The 26,355-nt window shown below is 51.0% G+C and overlaps 1 protein-coding gene across 11 annotated transcripts in view; it reads right to left on the minus strand.

Moving 5' to 3' along the window:
* Window positions 1–26,355, minus strand: part of SMTN (smoothelin) — an 83,910-nt gene that overhangs the window by 49,316 nt on the left and 8,239 nt on the right. For 10 of the 11 annotated variants that reach the window (XM_088659816.1, XM_088659815.1, XM_088659817.1 and 7 more), the window contains 6 exons: window positions 10,528–10,688; window positions 9,798–9,900; window positions 7,753–7,831; window positions 6,318–6,421; window positions 2,575–2,659; window positions 1,871–2,220 (listed from right to left, as the gene is read on the minus strand). In XM_088659816.1, the coding sequence (XP_088515942.1) occupies window positions 1,871–2,220; window positions 2,575–2,659; window positions 6,318–6,421; window positions 7,753–7,831; window positions 9,798–9,900; window positions 10,528–10,688 (882 nt within the window). The remainder of the gene's footprint in view (window positions 1–1,870; window positions 2,221–2,574; window positions 2,660–6,317; window positions 6,422–7,752; window positions 7,832–9,797; window positions 9,901–10,527; window positions 10,689–26,355) is intronic. The other variant, XM_060269543.2, reaches the window with a different exon arrangement.

The raw sequence follows: 26,355 nt of genomic DNA on the forward strand, positions 1-26,355 counted from the left end.
CGCTATGATTCTATATGGCCAAGTGGGGATTTGAACCCTGGTCTCCCAAGGTCTTAGTTTGACACTCTAACTCAGTGGTTCCCAAACCTTTTCGGGCCACCGTACCCTTAGCTCCATAAACTCATCTCTGGTTCCCCCTACCATATAAAAAAGCATTGCAGTGGTACCTTGGTACTCGAACGGCTTGGCTTCTGAACAATTCAGCTCCTGAACGCCGCAAACCTGGAAGTAAGTGTTCCGGTTTGCAAAAAATTTTCAGAAGCCAAAGGTCCAATGCTGCTTCCGCTTGAGTGCAGGAAGCTCCTGCAGCCAATCGGAATCTGCGCCTTGGTTTTCGAACGGTATCGGGAGTCGAACAGACTCCCGGAACGGATTAAGTTCGAGAACCAAGGTACCACTGTATTCAGAATAGCAGTTTGCCTGGCTTGTTAAGGAAGAGAATGGCACAATGAAATTCAAAACAGTATTGATGAATTTCACATTTATTCAAACTCCAATTATTTAGCTGAATTAGTTCAACAAGTTGATGAACTTGATCTAGACCAGGGGTCCCCAGACTACGGCCCGGGGGCCGGATGCGGCCCAATTGGCCTGCCAATCCGGCCCGCGACGACCCCCGCCGCCTGATCTTATGGCGCGCAGCGCGGCAGCGCTTTTCCGGGTCGGGAAAAAAACGCCAAAAATCCTTTGTGTGCATGCGTATGGGCCTCTCCCGACCCAGAAGAGGTCATTTCTGGTGCACTTCCGGGTCGGGGGGAGGCCCATACGCATGCGCACAACGGATTTTCGGCGCTTTTTCCACCCTGGAAGCGTGCCGCCGCGCCAGTAAGCGCCCGTACTCCCCCGCCCGCCGGCCCACACAGGCGCGCGCTCCCCCGTCCTCCGGCCCGCCGCCATAGCTGCCAAGTTTTCCCTTTTCTCGCGAGGAAGCCTATTCAGCATAAGGGAAAATCCCTTTAAAAAAGGGATAACTTGGCAGCTATGCCCGCCGTGCGATCGGCGCAGTGGGAACCGGCCCAAACGCCGGTAAGTCTGGGGACCCCTGATCTAGACATAGCAGCCTTTCAAACTCTGATGCGCCTGACCCCCCCGCCCCTTCCTGCGCCTGACCCCCCCGCCCCCCGCTGCTGCCCCTTCACGCCTCTTAGTGCCTCCCTCCCCCACCAGTGGGCCCTACCACCCACTTTGGGAACCGCTGCTCTAACTACTACACCTCACGGTCTCTCTGTTGCAATGACATCGGATGACAAGCCTCTCTGACGGTGACAGGCTCCTAGCGTGCCTTCAAAGAGGCTCAAGGACCAGGGTGGGTGGGTGGGGTTGCACTGAACGCCTCTGCTAAAACAGAGGTCTTTACCCTTCATTTTGTGAAGGGGGTTCTCAGTGCAACCCCTTTCGGGATCCTGGAGCGAGGGCCACCTCTCTAGCAAAAAAAAAGAGTCGGGAGTTATGACCATGTTTCCATTCTGCTAAAGTTCTTGTTCCACCCAAAACCACATTGTTGTTTTTTCTCTTGCTTTTTGCATGCGGCAAATACTAGGCGGAATGGCAAATGATGCGACTTCCTTCCCTACCAGCCACACCCCCTTGCCCCAAGGCCACACAGCACCTCACATGCACCCTGAAAGTTTCTGCCTGCCTGGAAAGTGTCCTCAAGCCCTCAAAACAAAGGAGGGAGGAGCTGTATAGAAACTACCCTACTGTACAGAGGTAAAATGTGCATTTGTTGCCCCTCCCACTCGCATTCTCCTGCATGCGGCCCCTGGAAAGTTGCCCAGAAGGGAATGTGGCCCTTGAGTGGCAAACCTTTCCCCACACCCGCACTATTCATCCCCTTCCCGTGCGGTTAGGGGGAATGGCAGCCACATACCCATTCTCTCAGAGTCTCTTCGCTCGGCAACTTCGGGGAAGCCTCCTCTTCCTGGGAGGAATCGCTGGCCACACTCGGAGCCTCCGGCTGCCCTTGCGGGGTCTCACCGGCAGCGGACCCTCCTTCAGGAGCTCTCAACCCCTCGCTGTCTTCTGGAGCGGAAATGCGGCCGGTGCCCGTCTCCTCCTCGGAAGCAGGAGGGGATTCAGTCCTGGAGTCGCTGTCTCGGGAGCTGGCCTCGGCGCTCGACTCTGGATCCGGCCCGCTCTCTGACAGCGAGGGTGGCTCGGCGGGTGCTTGGCCAGCGACAGGGTCCAGGAGCAGGAGAGTTCCCACGGGGGTGGAGGAATCTGCCAGAAAGGATGGATCAGAAGAAGAAGAGTTTGGATTTGGTATCCAGCTTTATCACTACCCGAAGGAGTCTCAAAGTGGCTAACATTCTCCTTCGGCTAACATTCTCCTTTCCCTTCCTCCCCCACAACAAACACTCTGTGAGGTGAGTGGGGCTGAGAGACTTCAGAGAAGTGTGACTAGCCCAAGGTCACCCAGCAGCTGCATGTGGAGGAGCGGAGACGCGAACCCGGTTCCCCAGATTATGAGTCTAGTGCTCTTAACCACTACACCGCACTGGAAGGTCACGATGAGCGGAAGAGTGAAACCCCACCCCATAGTTCCCTAACCCTTGATCACAGAGGTAGACTCACCCGGCATGTCTGCTGGCTTTGCTTCCTGCTGCTGCTGGCTTCGCAGCTCCCGGATCTGGGCCCTGATCAATTCCCGCTCCTGCACCTGAGGAGAGATGGGAGAGGGAAAGCCCAGCGTCAGCCGGCATCACTCTGCATACGACACAGCAACCTCACCTGAGCACACCAGCAGAGGCGAACGTCCACCCGCATATTGCCACACCCTTTCGATCCGATGCCCGATTCGAAAAGTAGCTTCCAAAGGATGGGCTTTTCACCCTTACAAAGGGCACCTGTGCATGTGCAGAGTGGCAGCACCAACCTGCATTTGCGACGGCAAGCACAGAGGTGAGAGGGGTGCTGAATCGGCAAGGAATCAAGGATCCAGGGTTTTTTATTTCAATTTTTTAAGCAAGGTCTTTATTCACCTGTGGAGGGGGTGCCCCCAAATCACCACACAACAGGTCAGGTGTAGCACCTCAACGAGAAAGAATCTGAGAGGCAGACAAAGGTTTGGTGACTGCCAACCGAGGGCAGCATCCAGCAGACACACACACACAAAAAAATACCTTGTCACACCCATCCAAATGTTCTCCACAGGTCCTGCCCTCCAAAACAAGGCAAGTGCCCAAAACTAGAGCGCCGCTAAAATTAGGGAGCCGATCCCCCTACCACAACGAACAATTAGGCAGAGCGTGCATCTATGTGGGAGCGGTTGCTAAGCAACAAGATGCAGCCCCCTCCTCAAAATAATCCATCCATCCAGGTTAACGCCGGGTTGCTAGGCAACCACAGTCCCCGGTCCCCTGACTCTTTTTTCAAAGATGCTGAACAGAATGTGGGCATTCGGGGGGGGGCGCAGAGGGAGGAGAAATTTGAGAGGGGGCTTCGCACAGGAGGAGGCAGCAGGGGAGAGACCACCCGCGCAACGGTTTGAAGGCAGCCTTCGCCAAGCATCTATAGTGCCCTCCAGGTGTTCCCGGACTACAACTTCCATCGGCCACGGTGGTCGGTGCAGCCATTTTTGGACTGCAGCTTCCAACTCGGCTGGGGAGGAGGGTGGGCTAGAGGGAGTTGACGTCCAAAACTACCGTAGGGGGCCCCCCCCATGTCTTTCCCAAAAAGCAGCCTGGCGGAGGGAGGCAGTGATTTGAATCGGGGCTGCAGTATATGCCAGTTTAAATGTAGAACATGGCTCTCTTTTTTTAAAATTCACCATGACTGAATAAGGATGTGTTATACATACTATATATATATATATATATATATATATATATATATATATATATATATATATATATATATATATATATATATGCCTGTCTTCGTGGATTGGAGTTCAAAGTGAGCAAAACCCCACAGAGGGAAGACAAATGTTTCTGCAAGTCTATCTAGGTTGGGGGGGGGAGTGAGTTGGAGGGGGGGTGAGCATGGAGACTCCAGACATCCTTCATCAGAATCAAGGTTCTAAGCAAGGACCTGGGCTAGACCAAAATCTTCCTCTCTTTTTTTTTCCCTGGGAGAAAACTGCCACCTAGTGGACAACCCGCGCCACTGCTCGGGAAACCCAAATCTGCAATGCTGCTTTTTTTCCACAAAGTCTGCAGGGTGCAATGCTCGCGGGTGAGCCCCGAGCCGACTGCCAAACTGAACGGGGACAGAAACGGCAGCAACCAACGGCCCTTCCAAGAGGGACCCCTGCAAACCACACACCTCAGCTCACCCCAGACCTCCTAGGAGAGAGGTGGGGAACAGATGACCCTCCAAGCTAAAACTCCCACTGTCCCTGACCCCTTTAGCTGTACCAGCTGGGGCTGGGGGGGAACCTCCATTCCCACACCCACCTGGACAGCCACAGCTCAGGTGGCCGGAGGGCCTGCTTTGCAGGCAGTACCACCCAGGTTCGGTCTCCTAGAGACATCTCCAGGTAGGGCAGGCAGAAAATCCCCACCCGAAATCCGGGAGGGCCGCTGCTGCTGCCAGTCAGTGTAGGCAACACTGAGATGGATGGATCAGGGGGTTTGACTACATCTAAGGCAGCTTCCCAGCAGGGATATAGCTAGGGGGTGGTGAGGAAGGCCCCCGCCAGGGGTGCAGACGAGGGGGGGCGCAAAATCGGCTTTAAAATATGTCCATCAATATGTCTATAAATAAAAATATCGATTATTGCCTCATAAGAAAAAGTTTTAAATAGAGGGTCTTTCTATGATATGTGGGGGCCCTGTTTTCCCCTATTTTTTTCAAGGCCACATTCCTTTCTCTTTAAATTTCACAAACTCCAAATGCCAATTTCACGTTGCGTACTTAGACTCGTGACGTTTCGGCCAATCTGTGAAAGAATTCATTACAAGGTGATGTGCGTGAGGAATTAGAATCATAGAATCATAGACTTGGAAGAGACCACAAGGGCCATCCAGTCCAACCCCCTGCCAAGCAGGAAACACCATCAAAGCATTCTTGACATATGGCTGTCAAGCCTCTGCTTAAAGACCTCCAAAGAAGGAGACTCCACCACACTTCTTGGCAGCAAATTCCACTGCCGAACAGCTCTTACTGTCAGGAAGTTCTTCCTAATGTTTAGGTGGAATCTTCTTTCTTGTAGTTTGAATCCATTGCTCCGTGTCCGCTTCTCTGGAGCAGCAGAAAACAACCTTTCTCCCTCTATATGACATCCTTTTATGTATTTGAACATGGCTATCATATCACCCCTTAACCTTCTCTTCTCCAGGCTAAACATACCCAGCTCCCTAAGCCGTTCCCCATAAGGCATTGTTTCCAAGCCTTTGACCATTTTGGTTGCCCTCTTCTGGACACATTCCAGCTTGTCAGTATCCTTCTTGAACTGTGGTGCCCAGAACTGGACACAGTACTCCAGGTGAGGTCTGACCAGAGCAGAATACCATGGTACTATTACTTCCCTTGATCTAGACGCTATACTCCTATTGATGCAGCCCAGAATTGCATTGGCTTTTTTAGCTGCTGCAACACACTGTTGACTCATATCAAGTTTGTGGTCTACCAGGACTCCTAGATCTTTTCACATGTACTGCTCTCAAGCCAGGTGTCTCCCATCCTGTATTTGTGCCTTTCATTTTTTTTTTTGCCCAAGTGTAGTACTTTACATTTCTCCTTGTTAAAATTCATCATGTTTGCTTTGGCCCAGTTGTCTAATCTGTTAAGGTCATTTTGAAGTGTGATCCTGTCCTCTGGGGTATTAGCCACCCCTCCCAATTTGGTGTCATCTGCAAACTTGCTCAGGATGCCCTCAAGCCCATCATCCAAGTCATTGATAAAGATGTTGAATAAGACTGGGCCCAAGACAGAACCCTGTGGCACCCCACTAGTCACTACTCTCCAGGATGAGGAGGAGCCATTGATGAGCACCCTTTGGGTTCGTTCGGTCAGTCAGCCAGTTACAAATCCACTGAATGGTAGCATTGTCTAGCCCGCATTTTACCAGCTTCTTTACAAGAATATCATGGGGCACCTTGTCAAAGGCAATTGAATGGGTGGAGGGGGGTGTTGGAGGAGAGGTGGAAAGAAGAGCTAATTTGTCCCTGGCTAGGGGGCTAGAATCTAGGGGCTAGAATCTGTACAGTTCTGCCAGGGGCACAAGATCACCTAGCTACAGCTCTGCTTCCCGGTGCCCTTCTGTCCCATAAGCTATGCAGAAGACCCCAACAGGAAGACTCAGGTGCCGAGGAGAGGGGGCAGCTTGCGAAGGGACATTTGTGGCCATCTTTTTGCACATGACTTCCGCTCACCTCAGAGGTGCCCCCGTCCACTGTGTTTCCTTCCCTCCCTTTGACCGCCAGGGCCTCATCCGTCTCCCGCCGGTTGTAGTAAGCTTTCCCCGCCAAAGCTGCAGCTTGAGAGAGGAAGAGAATAAATAAAGCAGGTTTCGCCTCTGGGTCTGACACTTCTGTTTCTAGTGTATCTGAAGAAGTGTGCATGCACACGAAAGCTCATACCAAAATATAAACTTAGTTGGTCTTTAAGGTGCTACTGAAGGAATTTTTTATTTCGCCTCTGGAAGTTTGCTTCCCGGCACGTATTTGCAACTCATCGTATGCGGCCCTCAAGTGACTTCCGCAAGGCCCCCGGGCCGCCTCTCCTCCGGCCAGCGGATCCTCTTCCCCGCCACAGACTCTTCAGCTGTTCCCACCATCCTTCCGCCCGCTGCCACCCAACTGAATGGCGGCGGCTGAGGAATGCGCCAGTCATCATGCCACGCAGCTATGCTCATTGCCAATTGGTCGGGTGGCATGCTTTTCTGCATAGTTGACAGGCGGGTGGGGCCCAGGCCCGCCCACCACCAGCATGGATCCAGCCAATGGCCTATCCAGTCCAGCATCCTCTTCTCCCGGTGGCCAACTAGATGCCTCACCTGGGAAACCCACAAGCAGGATTCTTCCCCAAGAGCCATTCTCCTCCCCCTCTGCGGTTTCCAGCAACTGGCATTCAGAATCCTGCTTCCAATCGTGGAGGCAGAGCATAGGCGTCATGGCTAGTAGGCCCTGAAAACCTCCTCCACCTCAAATTGATCTGATCCTCCTTTAAAACTGCCTAGGTCAGGGGTCAGCAAACCTTTTCAGCAGGGGGCCGGTCCACTGTCCCTCAGACCTTGTGGGGGGCCAGACTATTATTTTGAAAAAAATGTGAACGAATTCCTATACTCCACAAATAACCCAGAGATGCATTTTAAATAAAAGGACACATTCCACTCATGTAAAAACATGCTGATTCCCGGACCGTCCGCGGGCCAGATTTAGAAGGCAGTTGGGCCGCATCCGGCCCCCGGGCCTTAGTTTGGGAACCCCTGGCCCTAGGTTGATGGCTATCACTGCCTCACGAGGAAGTGAGTTCTGTAGTTTAACAATCCACCATGCAAAGAGGTTCTGTCTTTTATCTGCCCTGAATCTTCCTCGGCTTCACCGGATGTTCCCGAGGGTGGGATGCAACAATTTAAAAAAGCCGTATTTAAAACAGTTTGTTAAGGAGCCACAAAAATACGCTAGGTCCTAATATATATATACAATAAGCAACAAATACAAATAAGCAAAATGGTCTCTCGGGTACTCTTTCCGCACTTTTGCCAGCCCCCTCCTTTCCGGCCCTCACAATTCCTGGAAGACACACACAAACACCCTTGGGAACTTCAGGTCTCTCTTCCTCCCCTTAAGTCAGAGCCCGTCATACCTTCAATTTCTTCAGCACGCAGTTTGCGAATGGCGGCACGGATCAGTTTCCGTTCCTCGTATTCGCTGGCCGCCCGCATCTGATGGGAGAAAAGGAAAGGTCAGCCACTTTTACAGGTCGGCTTCAGGCCTGCCTCGTTCTCCCCAAGTCAAGGCCAGCCCTGGGCCAATAGGGCGCAGGCAAGATTGATGCTGTGAGCCCCGACCTGCACTCAAATACCAGCTGGTTAGATAAGTGTGCCATTTTTATTCATTTTTTTTAAAATGAGGAGAAACACGGGTGATCTCCACATGGTGAAACGGAAGGGCTAACACTGAGAAGGCCCTGCTTGCTTTTCAAGGAGGGACCTGTTGGCTGCAAAGCACAGCCAGACACCCTAAAATGTAGCATTGAAGGGGTAGGGTGCAGAGACCAAACATGCCCCCCCCCAGCATCTCTATCTAGCCCTGGGTGCTTTCCCAAGGACCCACATCTTCAAAAGCCACGCCCCCTTTCATTGGGCCACGCCCCTCTCCAGCCTTGCTTCACACCTTCCCTGGATGCTTTTGAACAGCTGGGATTATTATTATTATTATTATTATTATTATTACACAAAATTTAGGTACTGCTTGATTGCAAAAAAAGTGGTTGGTTTATGTAAGGGGAAGAAAGTACAGAGAACCTCCCCCTTGCATCAGAAGTAGCTCCTCCCCAAGCAGTGATGGAAGCGAGGGCTCTGAGGAGGCCAGTCAGGAAGTGGAGAGAGGGTGCCAGGGCTCCGACAGCATGGGAGAGCCCCAGCGACACAGGATGGAGGGAAGAGAGGGAGAGAATGGGGAAAAGGAAAGCATGGAGCGTAGACCCTTTCCTCCGGTTCCGGAATTACACAGGAGAAAGAAAGGGAGGAGATTCACTTTCCCAAGACTCCTATGTTGGAGAAGATCACGTGGGGGGGGGGGCAGTGCCGGATTCTGCATCGGAATGAGCAGCCATGTTTTTACACACCTGTCTCACTGTAAATAGACTGCACTAATAAAAACTGTTTAAAGACAAGCATGCGGAGCGTCGTTACTCTGGAGTAGTCGCAAGAACCTCTGACAGTTTACCACAAAGGTAAAACAATTATCATTCGGAAAAATTCACAGATAAAATAACAATAGACTAAAAGCAGTTTAAAACTCTCATCAATGTTCTAATCTAAGCATCTGAGTGGGCTTATCTCTTTTTTTTTTAAAAAAGTTTTTTAGCAGGCTCTGAAAAAGAGTACAGTGAAGTCCTTTGCCTGATATCAATAGGCAGGGAGTTCCATAGGTGCTGCCACCCTGAAAGATCGATTTCTTACAAATGGGGAACAAGATGTGTCCTGGGACTCTAACCGTGCCTCTTACTTGTGTGGATAGAGGGCGGAAAGAGGCAATGGAGTGTCTGCAGAAACTAGCCTAGTGTCCTAAGGCAAAGTGCACATTCATTGCTCCATCTGACTTTGACTCTGGCCCTACCCGCCACCAGCATGTGGCCCTCAGAAGGTTGGCCAGGAGAGAATGCGGCCCTCTGGATGAAAATTGCCCCCCCCCCCATACTGGAAAGACAGGGGCAGTTACATGAGCTGGCCACTAAATGGCACTCTTTCTTTGCCAAGGCACTTAGCAGCGGCCAGGGAAAGAGACAAACGAGGCAGTTATCTCCCCAGAGCCTACGGAATGTCAGATCCAGAACTCCCGGCCAGCTCGTACCCAAGTAAAAAGCTGCAGAAAGGAAGCCAGCAGCCTGCCACTTTGCAATCGTGAAATTCATATTGGCATCACGCTTCTGAAAATTCAGAGCGTTTCCCAGAGAGCTCCCGCACTAAAAGAACCCATTTCTTACAAGTGGGGGTAATCTCGGAAGTAAACAAATATCGAGTATATTGCAAACCGAGATAGCTTATACTGAGAGAGGATGGGGCTTGCCCAACAGCAAGAGACAGGATTCGAACACGGGACTTTGGCTCTTTGTTCGGTCTCTTTATCCCCTCTGCTTCAAAAGCCAAGGCAGGCATGTACAAAAAAAGAGGACAAGCCACTCACCAAAGCAGTCAGTTCCTCCACATCCTGGATGGTTTCCAACTTCCCGGATAGAATGTCCAGAGTTTTCTGCTGCTGCTGCTGTTCCTCCTCCAGCCGCCGTGATCTGTAGGAAACAAGGCACAAGGAACACATCATCAGGTTGGGGGGTGATGGCCAAGATCTGTGAGACCACTGGCCAGTGAGCTGGCAGGGAGGTGTCTTGGCTGACCGACCCCCTCCAGCATATCAGGGACAGAAACCTCCCTCGAAAGTCGCTTCATACTGAATCAGATCTGTGGGGTCCATCTAGTTCAGCACTGCCTACACTGACTGGCAGAGGCTGTCTGGGATTTCAGGTGGAGATCTTTCTTTCCCGTCCCTACCTGGAGATGCCAGGAATCGAACCAGCGACCTTCTTTCTGCATGCAAAGCAGATGCTCTGCCTCTGAGCTACAGCCCTTCACTATCCGGAGTCAGACCATTGGGTCCATCTAGCGCAATACGACCTTACACTGGCTGGCAGCAGCTCTCCAGGGCTTCAGGAAGGGAGTCTTCCCCGATTTGCATGATACATGTTGTAGAGGGCAACGCACGTCAGCAAAGCCACCTGCAACCCTAGAGATTCCGCAACCCTAGAGATTCCGCAACCCTAGAGATTCCGCAACCAATTCTGCAATTATTTAGAAGTAGTGCGGGGGAGAGGCTGAGCAAGCGGATTGGAGGGGAAAGGAAAGGGGTTCCCAGGACTCACCTCAGCACGTTCTCCTTGTTCTCCTGCCGTTCTGCACAGCGCTCCGTCCGGAAGCGCTTGGATGCCAGCGCCTCCTCGTCTCGCTCCAGTTCCTGCCGCCGCAGCTCCCGGATGGCGGATCGGATCTGCCGCCGCTCGGTCAGGTCCAGCGTGGCCTCCAGCTGTGTGGGGAGGGAGGGGTGGCAGCGTAAAAGGCAAAGGGTCACTCCGGGACGGATAAAGGGCAACGTAGAGACCCACCCCACTCTGGCCCACCTCGCCTCGAAACCCTCGAGATTCCGGGCGGCGGAGCACACAATGGAGGCAGTGTCCCGGCTGGCACAGGGGACCACTGTCTCGGCAGCCACCCACTCTCCCGGCACAGAGCCCAATGAGTCACACACGCGACTGCCACTAAGCCTCGGAGGGTGCCCAGGAGACCTCTACCCAAAGAATGGCATCGCTGGACACACGCACACGGGCCTGAGCAGCAGGGGAAATCCCTAGAGGTGGTGGTCTCAAATTGGGAACCACAAACCACACACATTTGCAGAGCTCAAGAAGCAGGGATGCCCTCTCCTACCCTCCAGTTCCGAGCACGCAGCGGGCAAGGATTGTCACCGTCCCTTTAACAAACAAAAAATTGAAAGCAGATTTGTTGCACCAGAGGCCCATCTGCAGTGCACCTTTAATGCAGTACCGTGCCGGTTTGAACAGCCACGGCTTCCTGCAAAGGCTCCTGGGAAATGCAGTTTGCGAGGGGTTCTCTTAGGAAGTCCCTATTCCCTCCCTCGCAGAACTACAGTTTCCATGGTTCCCTGAGGATGGATTGTCAAGCCACTCCAGGAATTGCAGCATTAAAATTACCAATAAAAATCAGACGTTAAAAAAGAGCAAGGGATGCATTTGCGCCATACGTTTAAAGCGCTATGGTGCCACTTTTTAATTCGTTTCGTTTTTTTGCAGGAACCTTTTCTTCGCCCAAGAAGCAAGGTAACATACACGGTTCTCTCCCTCCTCATTTAGCTCACACAACAACCCTGTGAGGTAGATTTAGACTGAGAAGCAGTGATGGGCCCAAAGTCACCTGGTGAACGTCACAAGGCCAAGTGAGGATTTGAACCTGGGCCTCTCCCGGGTCCTAGTACAGTGGTACCTTGGTTCTCAAACTTAATCCGTTCTGAAAGTCCCTTCCAAAACCAAAGCGTTCCAAAACCAAGGCACGCTTTCCCATAGAAAGTATTGCAAAATGGATTAATCCGTTCCAGACTTTTAAAAACAACCCCTAAAACAGCAATTCAACATGAATTTTACTATCTAACATAACCATGCAGGGGCACGCATACCCTTAAGCATTTTGTGTATCTTTGTACTTTTGTCCATTTACTGTATTTATTTCCCCCCGATTTGAACCCTAAAATGGTGGTTTTCTTGAATCAAAATGAGAGTACCCCTAAACATTTCTTAAAGAAAAAAGCATTTGCTAGTAGCCATCGACAAGACCTCCTCCATGAATCTGTCTAGTGCTTTTTAAAAGCCATCCCATGTGGTGGCCGCCACCGTCTCCTGCAGGAGTGCGTTCATAGAATTGTAGAATTGTGAGGGACCCCATGGGTCATTTAGTCCAACCCCCTGCAAAGCGGGAATCTTTTGCCCAATGAGGGGCTCGAACCCATGACCCTGAGATGAAGAGCCTCATGCTCTACCGACTGAGCTATCCCAAGTTCTGCAGTTTAACTGTGCGCTGCGAGAGGAAGCAAAGCTTTCCTCTGTTTCCTTTCCCCGTGCCCTGCATCATTTCATAAGCTTCTGCCGTGTCCCCAATTAACTCACCTTTCCTCTGAAGTATAAGGCCCCAAACGCTGCACACCTTTTCCTCGTTGGGAAACCTCTGGACTGCAGTTCCCATCATCCCCAGCCAGCATGGTCTGTAGCCGGGGATGAAGGAAAAGTGCGGTCCGAGAACATCTGGAGGGAGAGACATCCCCTGATCAAAGCCAAGCCGCCACTGCGGGTGTCCCACTTCCTGCTGGTCCTGTCCCTCCCTCTCTCAATCTCTCTACCCCCAGCCCAGCCCTGTACAGCAGTCAGGGCCCCGTCTCATTTCCTGGATGTGGGGTGGAGTAAGGGGTCATGCTTCCCAGCATTCAGCCTCGCCACAGCTGCATTTCCTGACCCCTTTTGTCTGAGTCAGGAAGGGTGCTGCAAACGCTGCTCTCTGGAGCGACTGGATTCAGAGACGGAATATGGAGGAAAGGCAGCAATGGGAACAGCGAAGACATTTCCTGCAGCATCTGCAGAGATCGCCAACGCACATACGCAACTCACCTTCACAGCTGACAACAGCGCTCTCGCTCTCTTTCACGCACACACAAGCGCACAGATCAGAGGGGACGCGGGTGGCGCTGTGGTCTAAACCACTGAGCCTCTTGGACATGCCAACCAGAAGGTCAGTGGTTGCTCCGTCCCAGCTCCTGCCAACCTAGCAGGTTGAAAGCACACCAGTGCATGTAGATAAACAGGTACTGCAGCGGCAGGAAGGTAAACGGCGTTTCCGTGCGCTCTGGTTTCAATCACGGCGTCCCGTTGCACCAGAAGCGGTTTAGTCCTGCTGGCCACATGACCCGGAAAGCTGTCTGTGGGCAAATGCCAGCTTCCTCAGCCTGAAAGCGAGATGAGCGCCACAACCTCATAGTCGCCTTTGACGGGACTTAACCGTCCAAGGGTCCTTTGCCCCCACCTTTACAGATAAGAGGAGAGTTGACACTGCAGTCTGAATAATCTTCCCCAACCTGTTGCCCTCCAGATGTTTTGAACTACAACTCCCATCAGCCCCAGGCAGCATGTAAGGCACGGTATTTTTCACTCCATAAGGCGCACTTTTTTCCTCCTAAAAAGTAAGAGCAGCACATGGAAACGCCGTTTACCTTCCCGCTGTAGCGGTACCTATTTATCTACTTGCACTTAGATGTGCTTTTGAACTGCTAGGTTGGCAGGAGCTGGGACCGAGCAACGGGAGCTCACGCCGTTGCAGGGATTTGAACCACCAACCTTCTGATCGGCAAGCCCTAGGCTCTCTGGTTTAACCCACAGCGCCACCCGCATGGGTGAAGTGCTCTTTTTGTGGGGGACAGTGTGGGGAGGCAGAAGCCCAAGGCAACAGAGTGTTGAAAGATGTGCACTGGGGTCTTCCTGTTGGCGCAGAAAGAACCGGGGGCCCATCTTGCCCACCTAGCCTGGAAAACAGTTCCTGCTCGTGTGGCATGTGGGGCAATCAATGGCGGAAACAGCTGTTCATCACCCGCTAGGGCTGTCTCTCTCTCTCTCTCTCCACCCTATTCTCCCTTGCATGGCTGGCCACTGGCACAGCTAGAGTTAGACCAGGAAGGACAGTGCCAAGGCAAGCAACAAGGGAGGGACTCCACCGCGGCATTTCCCCTTGGATGCTGAAGGCAAGAGGCTGCAGCAACTGGAAAGAGCCAGGGCACACCAGAGCACCGAGAGGTGGCACAGACCCACTTCAGAACTCTTCGCACAGCCTTGGTGCCCCCTTAAAACACCCAAGAGATGAGCTCCCTGCTCCGAGTTTCTCCAGCCCACTCATGATTAACCCTCATGATTTGCCACCCAATCAGTCCTCTATATACACGAGCAGGGGGGGGGGGCAATCTTTGCCCAATGCATCATTAATTTACAGGATTTGCAATCACAAGATGTGCTGAGTGAAGGTCACCGGCTTTAAAAGGGTATTAGACCAAATGCATGGAGAAGGGATCGTTTAGCCACTATTAGGGCAGTAGAACCTGCAGGTCCAGCGGCAGTCTACCTCTGAATACCTACAAGAGGATTGAGAGAAGGGGCTAGTTGGCGCTACCACGGCCCCTGCCAGGTCTACTCCCCCAGCCAGCGCAAGTGTGTGTGGTTCTTTGCCTCGGTTGCCCTCCTCCTACACTCCAGGGGGGAAAGCCTTCCTAGGAAGGTAGAAAGCTGTGACCGCACTGGCTGGCAGCAGCCCTCCAGTGCTTTATGAAGCAAGGCCGACCTGGAGATCCCCTGCATTCCAAGCAGATGCTCTCCACCACTGAGCTACATCCCTTCCCCCAAGTGAGAACATTGGAAGGTGCCTTATAGCAAGCCAGGCCACTGGCCCATCTAGCTCAGTACTGTCTACACTGACTGGCAGCAGCTCTGCCGGATTTCCGGCAGGGAGTCTCTCCCGGTCCTACCTGGGACCTTTCGCAAGCGCTTCAAGGCTGCGCAACCGTCACCCCCTACCCAACAGACAAACGAAAAACAGGCAGAAACTTCGGACTTGCCTGGCTTCCAGGGGTCCGAGGCAGACGGATGTGAAATGCTTTGGAAAGGTTTTGGTTTTGACGGGTGGGGGGGAAGCAGTTCCAACATTGGGAGGGGGGTAGGAAGGGCAGTCGTCAAATGTGCACACACACAAAAAGAGAGAGAGAGAGAGAGACCCCAAGGCCACGTAAGCAGCCCAGGGAGGGCGGAGGCCAGAGGCAGCCCTCCGGGCCCTGCTAACTCCAACAGGCCAGCCCTGCCCTGCGGCCAGAGGTTGCTGGGAGCCGCAGAGCGGATTCCAAGAGGAGCGCGCAGGGAGAATTCGGCGTCCCGGGCTGCCCTGCGCGCCCTGGGAAGAACAGGACATGCTGCGGCCCCGGCTCACGCTCCCCCGCCAGGCAGGAAATTAACGGTTACGAGCGGCCGGCCTAGAAAAACAGGGCCTCAATTTAAAGCAGGGAGTTAGAGCTAGGCGGAGAGGCAGCTGGAGGCAAGCAGGACTCTGCAGGGCCAAGACGCCGCTGTTTTCCCAGACCAGGCGCGGAGAGCAACGGGGAGCAGTGCCTTGAGAAGCAAAATCCAGATGTCGGAGCAGCCGACGCAAGGAGCCTCCGATGCTTTCAGACAAGGGACCTTCCTTTCACCCAGATGTGCATTTCTTGATTTTCTGTTGTCTGTCTGTATTGTTACCAGAACTCTTAATAAAGATCAGCCTTCCTTTCACTGCCTGCGCTCATTCGCCTCTGACTGATAAACTTGGGGGAATCTTGAGTACTTTTAGATGGGGAGTTAGGCCATTAAAAAAAGGCACTGCCTATTTTCTGGTGGCAGTATAAACACCAGCGGCCTACACTTAACAGGCTAATATGGATAGGTGTAACCCAGGCTCAGGTTTTTGCAGACACATAACTTCACGGGTGGCGCTGTGGGTTAACCCACAGAGCCTAGGGCGGGGGTTCCCAAACTAAGGCCCGGGGGCCGGATGCGGCCCAATCGCCTTCTAAATCCAGCCCGTGGACGGTCCGGGAATCAGCATGTTTTTACATGAGTAGAATGTGTCCTGTTATTTAAAATGCATCTCTGGGTTATTTGTGGGGCATAGGAATTCGTTCATATTTGTTTTCAAAATATAGTCCAGCCCCCCACAAGGTCTGAGTGAGGGACAGTGGACCGGCCCCCTGCTGAAAAAGTTTGCAGACCCCTGGCCTAGGGCTTGCCGATCAGAAGGTCGGCGGTTTGAATCCCTGCAACGGGGTGAGCTCCTGTTGCTCAGTCCCAGCTCCTGCCAACCTAGCAGTTTGAAAGCACAGCAGCACAAGTAGATAAATAGGTACCGCTCCGGCGGGAAGGTAAACAGTGTTTCCGTGTGCTGCTCTGGTTTCGCCAGAAGCGGCTTAGTCATGCTGGCCACATGACCCGGAAGCTGTACGGCGGCTCCCTCGGCCAATAAAGCGAGCCGCAACCCCAGAGTCGTCCGCGACTGGACCTAACAGTCAGGGGTCCCTTTACCTTTAACTTTACTAGACCTTATAATGTATGAGTTTTCCAAAAATGAAATAGCATTCCACATCTGTATGATGTTCTTCCTCCAAGGAGCATGGGGCCGTCCCCTTTTATCCTCCTAACAGCCCTGGAAGGTAGGCCGAGCCGGAGCAAGCTTCAAACCAGACCTCTCTAGCCGTGCATCTATTAGAGAACTCCCGCCAGATATAACCCTCTTCCTACACCCCAGCTAAAACCACCGCCTGCCCTCCATTTGCCCTGCAGTGGGACTTGGGGGCTGATCCAGGCTGCATACACATCATAACTTCAAAGCAACATGAGTCCCCTGCAAAAAAAGAAAAAGGAATCCTGAGAACTTAGTTTGTGAAGGGTGCCGTGAACTAGTGTGCCATGACAGGGTAAACTACAGTTCCCAGGGTTGTTTTTCATAGGGAAAAGGCCATGTGCTTTAAACATGTGGTGTGCACAGAGTCAACATTTTTGTAAATTTCCCATCAGCCCTGAAAGGCAAACACAATCTCATACTGGAATAAGAAGTACGTAAAAAGTGAGTGGGGAAAACTTCCCCGCCCCCCAGACTTTTACCGCATTCAAGTAGTTTTATTTCACAACTGCCTTTAAGTTTCCTTTTGTTTTTAAGCATTCACAAATCATTTTTTGCCTTTGTACCAGTTCTGGAAGAACCTCGTAAAAGAAAAAGAAAGCACAATTGAGTTTCTCTCCCCACACCGCCCTCTTTTTTATAAAAAAAAAAACCACTCCATTCTCATGGGACTTTGCAAAGAATTCCCTTATATTTTTTTCCACAGCTCGCAGTTTTTGAGGGGGGTTGAAAACATGCACCCCAAAATGAAGGAGAAGGGGAGTCCAAAGATGCGCAGTTACAGCTGGAGAGTGTGTATTGGTGTGATCCAGGTACAAGACTGTGACCATTTGCCACCACTGCCCTTCGGCTAAGCAAAGCCAGGCCCCAGTGAGTGGTGCTTAATTCACCAACTCGAATTATCCAGGCTGGAATTCCAAAGCGATTCCCACCCACTTCCTTCTCCCACTGCAAGCAGGCATTCCTGGACTCAGACTCACAGAGGCTGGAGGTAGCTGAGCATCTTGGGAACAAGATTTGCATCCCACACAGGCAGGAGCTTCAAAAGGATGGGGTGCGAGGGGGGGAGCCAGCCACCCCTCCTTTTGAGAATGGTACATTCCTAGACTCTGGTACACTGCCCTCACCCTGGAGGTTCCACTTAGCTCTCCTGGACAACAGCAGGAGAGAGAGATTAGTGACCTGTGAGCGCTTTTCAACTAAGTTTTACTCTGTTTTGTTATAGGAATTCTAAGGTCTGTTCGGCTTCCGAAACGCGACTTCCAATTGGCTGCAGGAAGCCGTGGAAGCCCCGCCAGATGTTCAGCTTCCGAAAGAACGTTCAAAAACCAGAACACTCACTTCCGGGTTTTCGATCTACTCCCACGGTATTCGGGAGCCGAGGTACGACTGTATAGAATAAATGTTGATAATTGCACACGGTAAACACACATACATAAGTAAAAAGCCATGTCTAAAACAGTACAAGAGAGCAATCCAAAAGCCATCTTGGCTCTGCTAAAGACTCTCAATATTTCCTCTGCCTCTTTAATCCTCCTTGCCTGAGAACAGGTAGGCAGATAGCAAACAGGGGAAGTTCCTGAAGGGATTCCTTTCCTATGTCATTGTTTGCCCAGATGCTCTGCATTGAGGGATGTCTGGCATCCTAAATGTCTTATGATATGCTAATGTTTTGTGTAAACTGTGTCTGGAACTATGTAAAACTTGCTAAATCCTCAAGAATATCACACCTTGGCCTGCCTGAGCCACAGCAACCGCACTTTATGTGAGATGTAATTTCTGACTGTTTGTAGAGAGGATGTCCTTCTTCTCCACGCCAAAATGCAAACCCTTAAAATAGAAGTTCTGGGTCTCTTTTGCCTCCTTGCTAGGAGGGGAGGGAACTCTGTTGCAACAGAAAAATAAAGATCTGCCTTGCTTTCACTGCCTCCTGCCTCCATCCATTCATCTCTGACCGATACTTAGGGGACACAGTCCCTTGGGGAGTTGGGCAGCAAAAGCCAACCACCTCTATTTTTCTGTAACAGTTTCCAACCAGTGTCCTGTGACACCCTGGGGTGCCTTGAATGTTGGTCAGGGGTGCCGCAGGCCACACTGGCCTCGGTCCCTCTTTCCTTCCCTCCCTCCTCTGATGCCCTCTTGTGTCTCTGCCTCCCAAAGGCTTGCACACCTGTTTGTTGCAGCAGCCCTGGCTACAAGCTCCCCAGGTGAATGGTGCCTCTGGGCCTGGCCATGATGTGCATCTCAGGCCCCCATGGGGCAGTGTGAGGAGGCACCCCTCTTTGGGGCAGGGGCAGAAGCTCAGAGACCAGGGGCGGTAGCTGTAGCTGCCCAGAGGACTCCCAAGGAGAGGGGAGAGGAGGAAGAGGGAGCACTCCACAAGGGAGGGTGTTTGAAAAAGGGTGAGCGGCTGCCTGCTCTGCAGGCAAGGGGTGACACAACTGGGCTCCTGAGCCCCACAGAAAGAATGCAGTTGGTCCAGGGAGCCGTGGACCGAAAAAGGTTGAAAACCTCTGATTAGAGCAAACACCCCACTGAAATTAATGAAACTGACAGGGCCAGTGTGGACACACACACAGCACTTAAGAGCACAGGGCTAGTACTTCAAAGACATAGCTGCCGATCTCCCATTTTTCGCGGGAAACCCCCATTTTTAAAGCAGTTTCCTGCTGTAATCCCGAATGGCAAAATATCCCATAATTCCCCCGGATTTTCAAAGCAGCTCCTGCCGGCCAGGGAGGCTCCTTCTGCGCATGTCTGGACATGCGCAGAACCAGTTTCGGGCGCCGCTCTGCCCATGTCTGGGCACCGGAAATCGGGCAGAGCGGCACACGTAGAAGCGACTTCCAGTGCCGCTCTGCCCATGTCTGGGCACCAGAAATCGGGCAGCGCCGGCACCGGAAGTCGCTTCTACGCATGTCTGGACATGCGTAGAAGCGACTTCCGGTGCTGCGTCGCTGCTGATCCCTGATTTTTCAATCCGGGAGTTGACGGGTATGCTTCGAAGACCAGGGTTCGAATCCCCCACTCAGCCACAAACCCCTCTGAATGACCTTGGGCCAGTCTCGGTCTTTTATTAAAACAATATTTTTTAAAAAATAATCATTTAACATATTGATGATAAAAACCATTCACTCCCTCCTGGAATAGAAAAAGCCCAAACCCAGCTGCCTACAAAAATGCTATAATCCACCCCACTAGCAGTATGGGAAGGGGGAGGGGAAGTGTTTCAGGAACTTAACCCACCCTCATTCCCTTCTGCAGGGAGACACCTCCCGGAAGCAAAGGTGGCCTGCCACACCCCACATTTGCTCCTCCCCACCCAAAGGTGGGGCGGCTGCAACCTGGGGCCCTTGATTCAAGGTGAACGGGAGACAAAAGAGGCATTCAAACCAGCCAACCCGAGGACAGGTGGCACCCAGCCAGCACCTTGCCCTGTGCCAGCCAAAGCAGTGGCATGCGAGTTCCGGGAAGCAGCTTGTGCAGGTGTGCCAGTCGGTCTTCCCTTCGCCAACTAGCTGGGTGAACAGGTGAGCCCCAAGCAAGGTGGAGGGAGGGAGGAGAACCAAACAGGTAACAACTCAGAATTCCTTATCTTGCACCCCACCTGGCTGAAAAGGGACTTAAGCTGTTCTCTCCCCACCCCTTGGGGGTTGGCCTTGTTACCTGGCTAGGTAGGAAGCAGAAAGAAGGGCTGTGGCTCAGTGCCAGAGCATCTGCTTTGCATAATTATTAATAATAATAATAAATAAATAATAACAATAATACTGTAGACAGTCCCAGTTTTGATCCCCAGCATGTCCAGGTAGGGCCCTTGCTTGAAGTCCTGGACAGATGCTGCCAGTCTGTGTAGACCAGGGGTAGGCAATCTAAGGCCCATGGGCTACAAGCAGCCACGGGGGTCATTTAACCGGCCCACAAGCCGCCCCCAAACCAAGCCCCCGGTCAGCGAGTCCCCGCCCGCTGCGCTAAACGAGTGTGGCGCAGGGACTCGCTTCTGCAGCGCCAGAAATCGCATCTGAGCAGATGCAGACGCCGGAAATCACAGGTGTGCGTGCACGATCTGGCCCACGGAGGGATCTCCGCTGGAGTGAACTGGCCCAGGCGAGGTAAGCCTTGCCAACCCCTGGTGTAGACAGTGCTGAGCTACATGGACCAATGGTCTGAATCAGTAAATGGGGCACAGCTAGAGCATCTATCTGCCTTGCATGCATAAAGTGCTAGGTAAAATCCCTGGCAACTCCGAGGAGGGCTGCAAATGTCCTTCACCTGCAACCATGGAGAGCTGCTGCCAGTCAGTGCAGACAACACTGAGCTAGATGGGCCAACAGATAGCCAAGTATCTGCTTTGCGTGTACTGGTGTAGAAGGATTCCCTGGACCCATTCCCAACGGCATTTCTAGGTAGGGCTAGGAACACCCCCTGCCTGACACCCTGGAGAGCTGCTGCTGCTGCCAGTCAGAGTCAGCGATGCTGACTCATCCCGAATCTGCCAAGGACTGCAGCTGCGCACCAACCCTTTCCCCTTTTTCCACCCACCCTTTGCTGGAGCAGACACAATCCCCTCCATGCCCAGCCCTCAGGAATGCATTGGCAGGAAAAAAAGTTATAGGGGGAAACTTGCTGGTATTTGGAGGGGGGCATGTATGGAGGCGGCAATGGGGCAGAGGAATGCAAGCACAGGATGGGTAAAGACGGGGCAGAGAGGTGGGGAGGGGAGGAAACCTGGCTGAAGGGCAGCAGAGGAGAGAGAAGGAAGAGAAAGGGAGAAAGGGGAAAAATAGAGAAGGAAAGAGCATAGTTTTCTCCTTATATGGGCTAATCCCCTCTTAGCCTGAGTGAAGAAATAAGACCAACCTCCAGTCTCCAAAGGTTCACAGAGAGCAGGATCAAAATAACAAGGGAGAGCCCTCCAAGCCCCCCCACCACCACTTAAAGGCCAGGGGTCCCAGTGGGGCAGGGGAATTCTAACCCTCCGCAATTTCATCATGGGGCTGGATAGCAAAAAAAATAAATAAATAAACCCGCACGGATCAATAACAATGTTGTTCGGCTGTTATTTTGCAACAAATAAATCATTTCCACTGCAAAACTGTAAACTCCTTGACTTCACGTTGTCCACTACTGCAACAGTTGTACTGTGAATCTGCTTAAATGTTTGTTGCCTGCATTTTTTGAAAACCTGTGAATAAAAATATTTGCTGAAAAGTAATTTCTGACTGTGGACTTTTAACCGAGTCTTTTTTAGAACCAGGTAGACACCACCTTGAGCTCATTGGCGGAAAAGCAAGATATAAATGTAGTAAATAATGTTATACCTGTGGCTTAAGGAGGGCAGCTTTTGAACTCGCCTCCCAGGTCACTCCAAGGGAACTGCGACTGAGAACAGGTAGGGCTAATTGTCACGTACAGTATTGTAAACATATTCCATGAAGCTTCGGTGCTGCTTTGAAGGAACTGGCTTACAGCTTTAAAATTGGCTTTAAAAACTGGCTTTTTGCGTTAAGTAGACACAGCTACGTGTTGTTTCAGTTTAATTTTCCTCCTCTTCTTTCTTACTAATTTTGCAACTTCAGGCAGATGTGGGCTTTTGAGCCAAGAGGGAAAGCGTTCTCATTTATATCTTCTCTAACATTGTTTAAAAAGGTAGATTAAATTAATATACTGTCTTGCTTTTTAAACTTTGCACAAAATTGTTGGCACATTATAAATTGAGTCGTAATAATCCTAATTATAGCAGCTACATTTTTAAAAGGCAATTTCATTGTTTCCACACTAAAAGAGTTGTAACTATTTACTTTTGGAGCTAACATAAGTATCAGATTGGTTGATGATTAAAGTTTTTTGTTGAGCTGAGGTAATGCTTTAAAACTACCCGACCAAATCTTTGACCTGCTGAACACGAAGACCTACGAGAAGGTTAGAGAAAGCCTGTTTTCAGAGCACAGAGCGACTAAGAGCACCATTTCGTCCTCACAACAACCCTGAGAGGTAGGGGCTAGGCTGGGGGAAGAAATACTGAGATGCTACCCAGCACATACCTTAAAGGCCACAGAACCAAGCAAGGATTTCCCCATAGGCAACCCCAATACACTAAGCCAAAATTAAAGGGTGCTGGAGATTTAGGGGGAAAGAAGCCGAGGAACTACAAGACGATTCTTGGCAAAACTTCCATGCCATTCCAGGAAACAATTGGTTCTTGAACCCTCCTTTGCTGTAAAACGACAGCTAACCCATATGACAGTCAAGCACTGTAGAAACAGAAGCTGAACAACAGAGCTCCTTGGAATGTACCGGTACACTTCTTAATGAGGACTAGAACCAGAGTTTTCCATTTTTAAACTGAAAACTGAATCAAACATCATATTCCATTATACTATTTCGGCAACAGAGTCTGGGTTCAAGGCTGTTCTGGAACAGAAGGGAAGATCTGGGGAAGCTGGTCTGTTTGTTATGCATCCGGGCACCTCTTAAGGTGCCTGGATAACTCATTTGGTTAAAGTGTGGGTGCTGATAATGCCAAGGTTGCAGGTTCGATCCCCGTATGGGACAGCTGCATATTCCTGCCTTGCAGGGGGTTGGACTAGATGATCCTCAGGGTATCCCTTCCAACTCTGTGATTCTATGATATAAAAAATTTTTTGCACAGTAGTTCCTGAGTCTGAAGGAGCAGGTCTTAAGTCTACGCTTTACAACAAGGAGATGTAATTTTGAATCAGCCACTGGTTTCAAAGCCACACTGTTTTTTGTTTCGTCTCTTGAAATACCCAAAAGACGACCAGCTATGAGGCTGCTGATCAAGACATAAGAGCAAGCAGGTAGGTTAGCACACGCAGGCCTGCGATTCCGCAATTCTGCTTCATGTGTGACCATCCAAACAGAACGAGAGCCCTCTGGAGCAGGCTTCTAGAGATGGGAAGGCCTGGGGAAAAAACGGAAAAATGGGGGGGAGTGGGGGAAAACCTGGATTTCTCCCTCCCCCCTATTTTTCGGGGGGGGGGGGTTCCAGGCCTTCCCATCTCTAGGCTTTACATTTTCAACTGAACCCAAAAACAGGCCCTGTTGGGCCTTGTCGGGGAGAGGGAGGGTGGGATATTTAAAGTGCAGTCAAAACCAACAATTCACGATTTATTCTCTTCATCTCATCAGCGACCCAGAATATATATACAGTCGTACCTTGGAAGGAACTTTTTTTATTTTGTTTCAAATATATCCTAGCATCTATTCACATCCCTACAGGGAGTCTCCTCCACAGGGCAGCCTGCTGGCACCACAGCCCATCATCTCATTCTGCAAATAATATTGTGTGCCTGCCGGGAAGGGCACAGAGGAGCAGGTGGCCAACGCCGGATCCCAGGCACACCTCTCTGCCCGACTTCCTGAAAAAGCAGCCGCCCCAGCGCACCTGTTCTCATTCTCCAGCCAATCACACACAGCCTCAGAGTTGTCAGCCTACGGAAACATCCCTGCTGGGTCATGTCAAGGATACATCTCCTCCAGGACATTCCCACACCTACCTGGAGACGCGAAGGACTGAACCAGAGATCTTCTATGCACAAGGCAGATGCCGTACGACTTAGGCCCAGTTTAAATCTATCTCCTTAAGTTAATCCATTTATTTACAGATTCATAATATAGCAAGGTGGACTCCAACGTACAGATAAAATCGACAAAAATAGGTAAAGGTAAAGGGACCCCTGACCATTAGGTCCAGTCGCGGACGACTCTGGGGTTGTGGCGCTCATCTCGCGTTATTGGCGTACAGCTTCCAGGTCGTGTGGCTAGCATGACAAAGCCGCTTCTGGTGAACCAGAGCAGCGCACGGAAACACCATTTACCTTCCCGCTGTAGCGGTACCTATTTATCTACTTGCACTTTGACGTGCTTTCGAACTGCTTGGTTGGCAGGAGCTGGGACCGAGCAACGGGAGCTCACAAAACATAGAGCGATCGGTAAAAACCATAAACAACCATCATCAACAAAACAAAGACTGATTCGATTAAAAGAAAAAGATCATGTTGCAAAGTCCAGTCTAAACCAAGTTTTCAAAAGTCACGTGATGGTTCCTGCTGAACCTCTACTGGCAGGGAGTTCCACAGGGCAAGGCCTGCCACCGGCTCAGTTCCTGGTGAAGGGCAGCCAAACTGCAGGGGCCACGTGGGGGAGCAGTGAAAGTGTCCCATCAGAGGATCTCGGGGACAGAGGTGGAGCATAAGGAATCAGGTCTCTAAGGGACTTTGGGCTCAATGTATTTAGGGCTTTGTGAATTAGCAGAGGTACCTTGAATGTGGCCCAGCAGCAAATCAGCAACCAGGGACACTCCCTCAGCCACAGAGAAACAGGTTGCCCAGGAATAGGATCCTGTGATATTGAGGCTTGAATGTGGGGACCTTGTTTGAAAGGCTGGCGCTGTTTCACAGATCTACATCCTTTACCCTCAAAAGAAATTAGGATTCTAGTCCTTATGGTTCTAAAAAGAAAGAGCTGAGCTGAATGGGATGCTGCGTATTGTTTTCGTTTCCATACCACTTTATATTTTAAAGAACAAATCTCAAAGCGGCTGACGACACATTGAAACATCCAATATAACAATCCAGAATAAAACAAAGGAAAATATTTCAGATCCTTCTCTAAGTGACATTCTGCTTTCCCTAGTTGCCAACCTGGCACCCAGAGATCTCCACGCGGTCGCAGTTGGACCCATGCCGGTCGCAAAATGCGCCTGGCACCTGGCTAATTTCGAACTCTGCCTCCAGCCTCTTAGGAAAAAAACAGGTCTTGATCTTGCCTCCGATTGTCAGCCCTCATCGCCTCAGCTCAAAGATGATATTTTAGAGCTGGAAAACATTCAGAAAAGGGCAACCAAAATGATCAAAGAGGCGGAGCGACTCCCAGATGAAGAAAGGTTGCAGCATTTCGTGGTTTTTTTAGTTTGGAAAAAAAGGCAAATAAGAGGAGATGTTTATACACAATTATGCACGGTGTGCAGAGTGGATATAGAAAAGGTTTTCTCCTGCCCTCGTTAACACTAGAACTGGTAGAGACATCCAAGGAAGCTGGATATTCTGGATAGAAAGTCCTCCTTCACACAGCACAGAGACTGTGGAACTCCCTCCCACAGGAGACAGTGATGGCTTTAAAAGGGGTTTTGACCGTCAGTTTTGCCATCTCAGCATAGTCCCTCAGCTTGGTTTGCCATTCTTCTCTGGGTAGGGACTTTATCTTCTTTCCATCTCTGGGCTAGTAGCATCCGGGCGGCTGTTGCTCCTTACATGAAAAACTGCCTGGAAAACTCAGAAACCAAGAGGACAAAAACTTTATAAAAGAATGGGGAAAATGTATAAGTTACTTAGGAGACCACTGTAAGCAGATGGAAACAAAAGCGAGGTTTTGATTTCACCTGCAGTGTAAAAATTACCATGGTTTGATATAAAAATTGGAGTATGGGTGAATATGCAGTAAAGGTAAAGGGGTAAAGGGACCCCTGACCAAACATTTTTTGAGAATTAATCTGATTTTATCCATCAGTGGGCAGTTATAAAAAGATAAATGTATAATAAAAAGGTAAAGGGACCCCTGACCATTAGGTCCAGTCGTGTCCGACTCTGGGGTTGCGCGCTCATCTCGCATTATTGGCCAAGGGAGCCGGCGTACAGCTTCCAGGTCATATGGCCAGCATGGCAAAGCCGCTTCTGGTGAACCAGAGCAGCACACGGAAACGCCGTTTACCTTCCCGCCGGAGTGGTCCCTATTTATCTACTTGCACTTTGACGTGCTTTCGAACTGCTAGGTTGGCAGGAGCTGGGACCAAGCAACGGGAGCTCACCCCATCACAGGGATTCGAACCGCCAACCTTCTGAACAGCAAGCCCTAGGCTCAGTGGTTTAACCACAGCGCCACCTGGGTCAGTAGTAAATGTTTAAAACGAGCCCCCATGGAGAGGAGGG

This window comes from Zootoca vivipara, chromosome 16, assembly GCF_965207765.1.
Source record: "Zootoca vivipara chromosome 16, rZooViv2.hap1.1, whole genome shotgun sequence".
Taxonomy (NCBI): domain Eukaryota; kingdom Metazoa; phylum Chordata; class Lepidosauria; order Squamata; family Lacertidae; genus Zootoca; species Zootoca vivipara.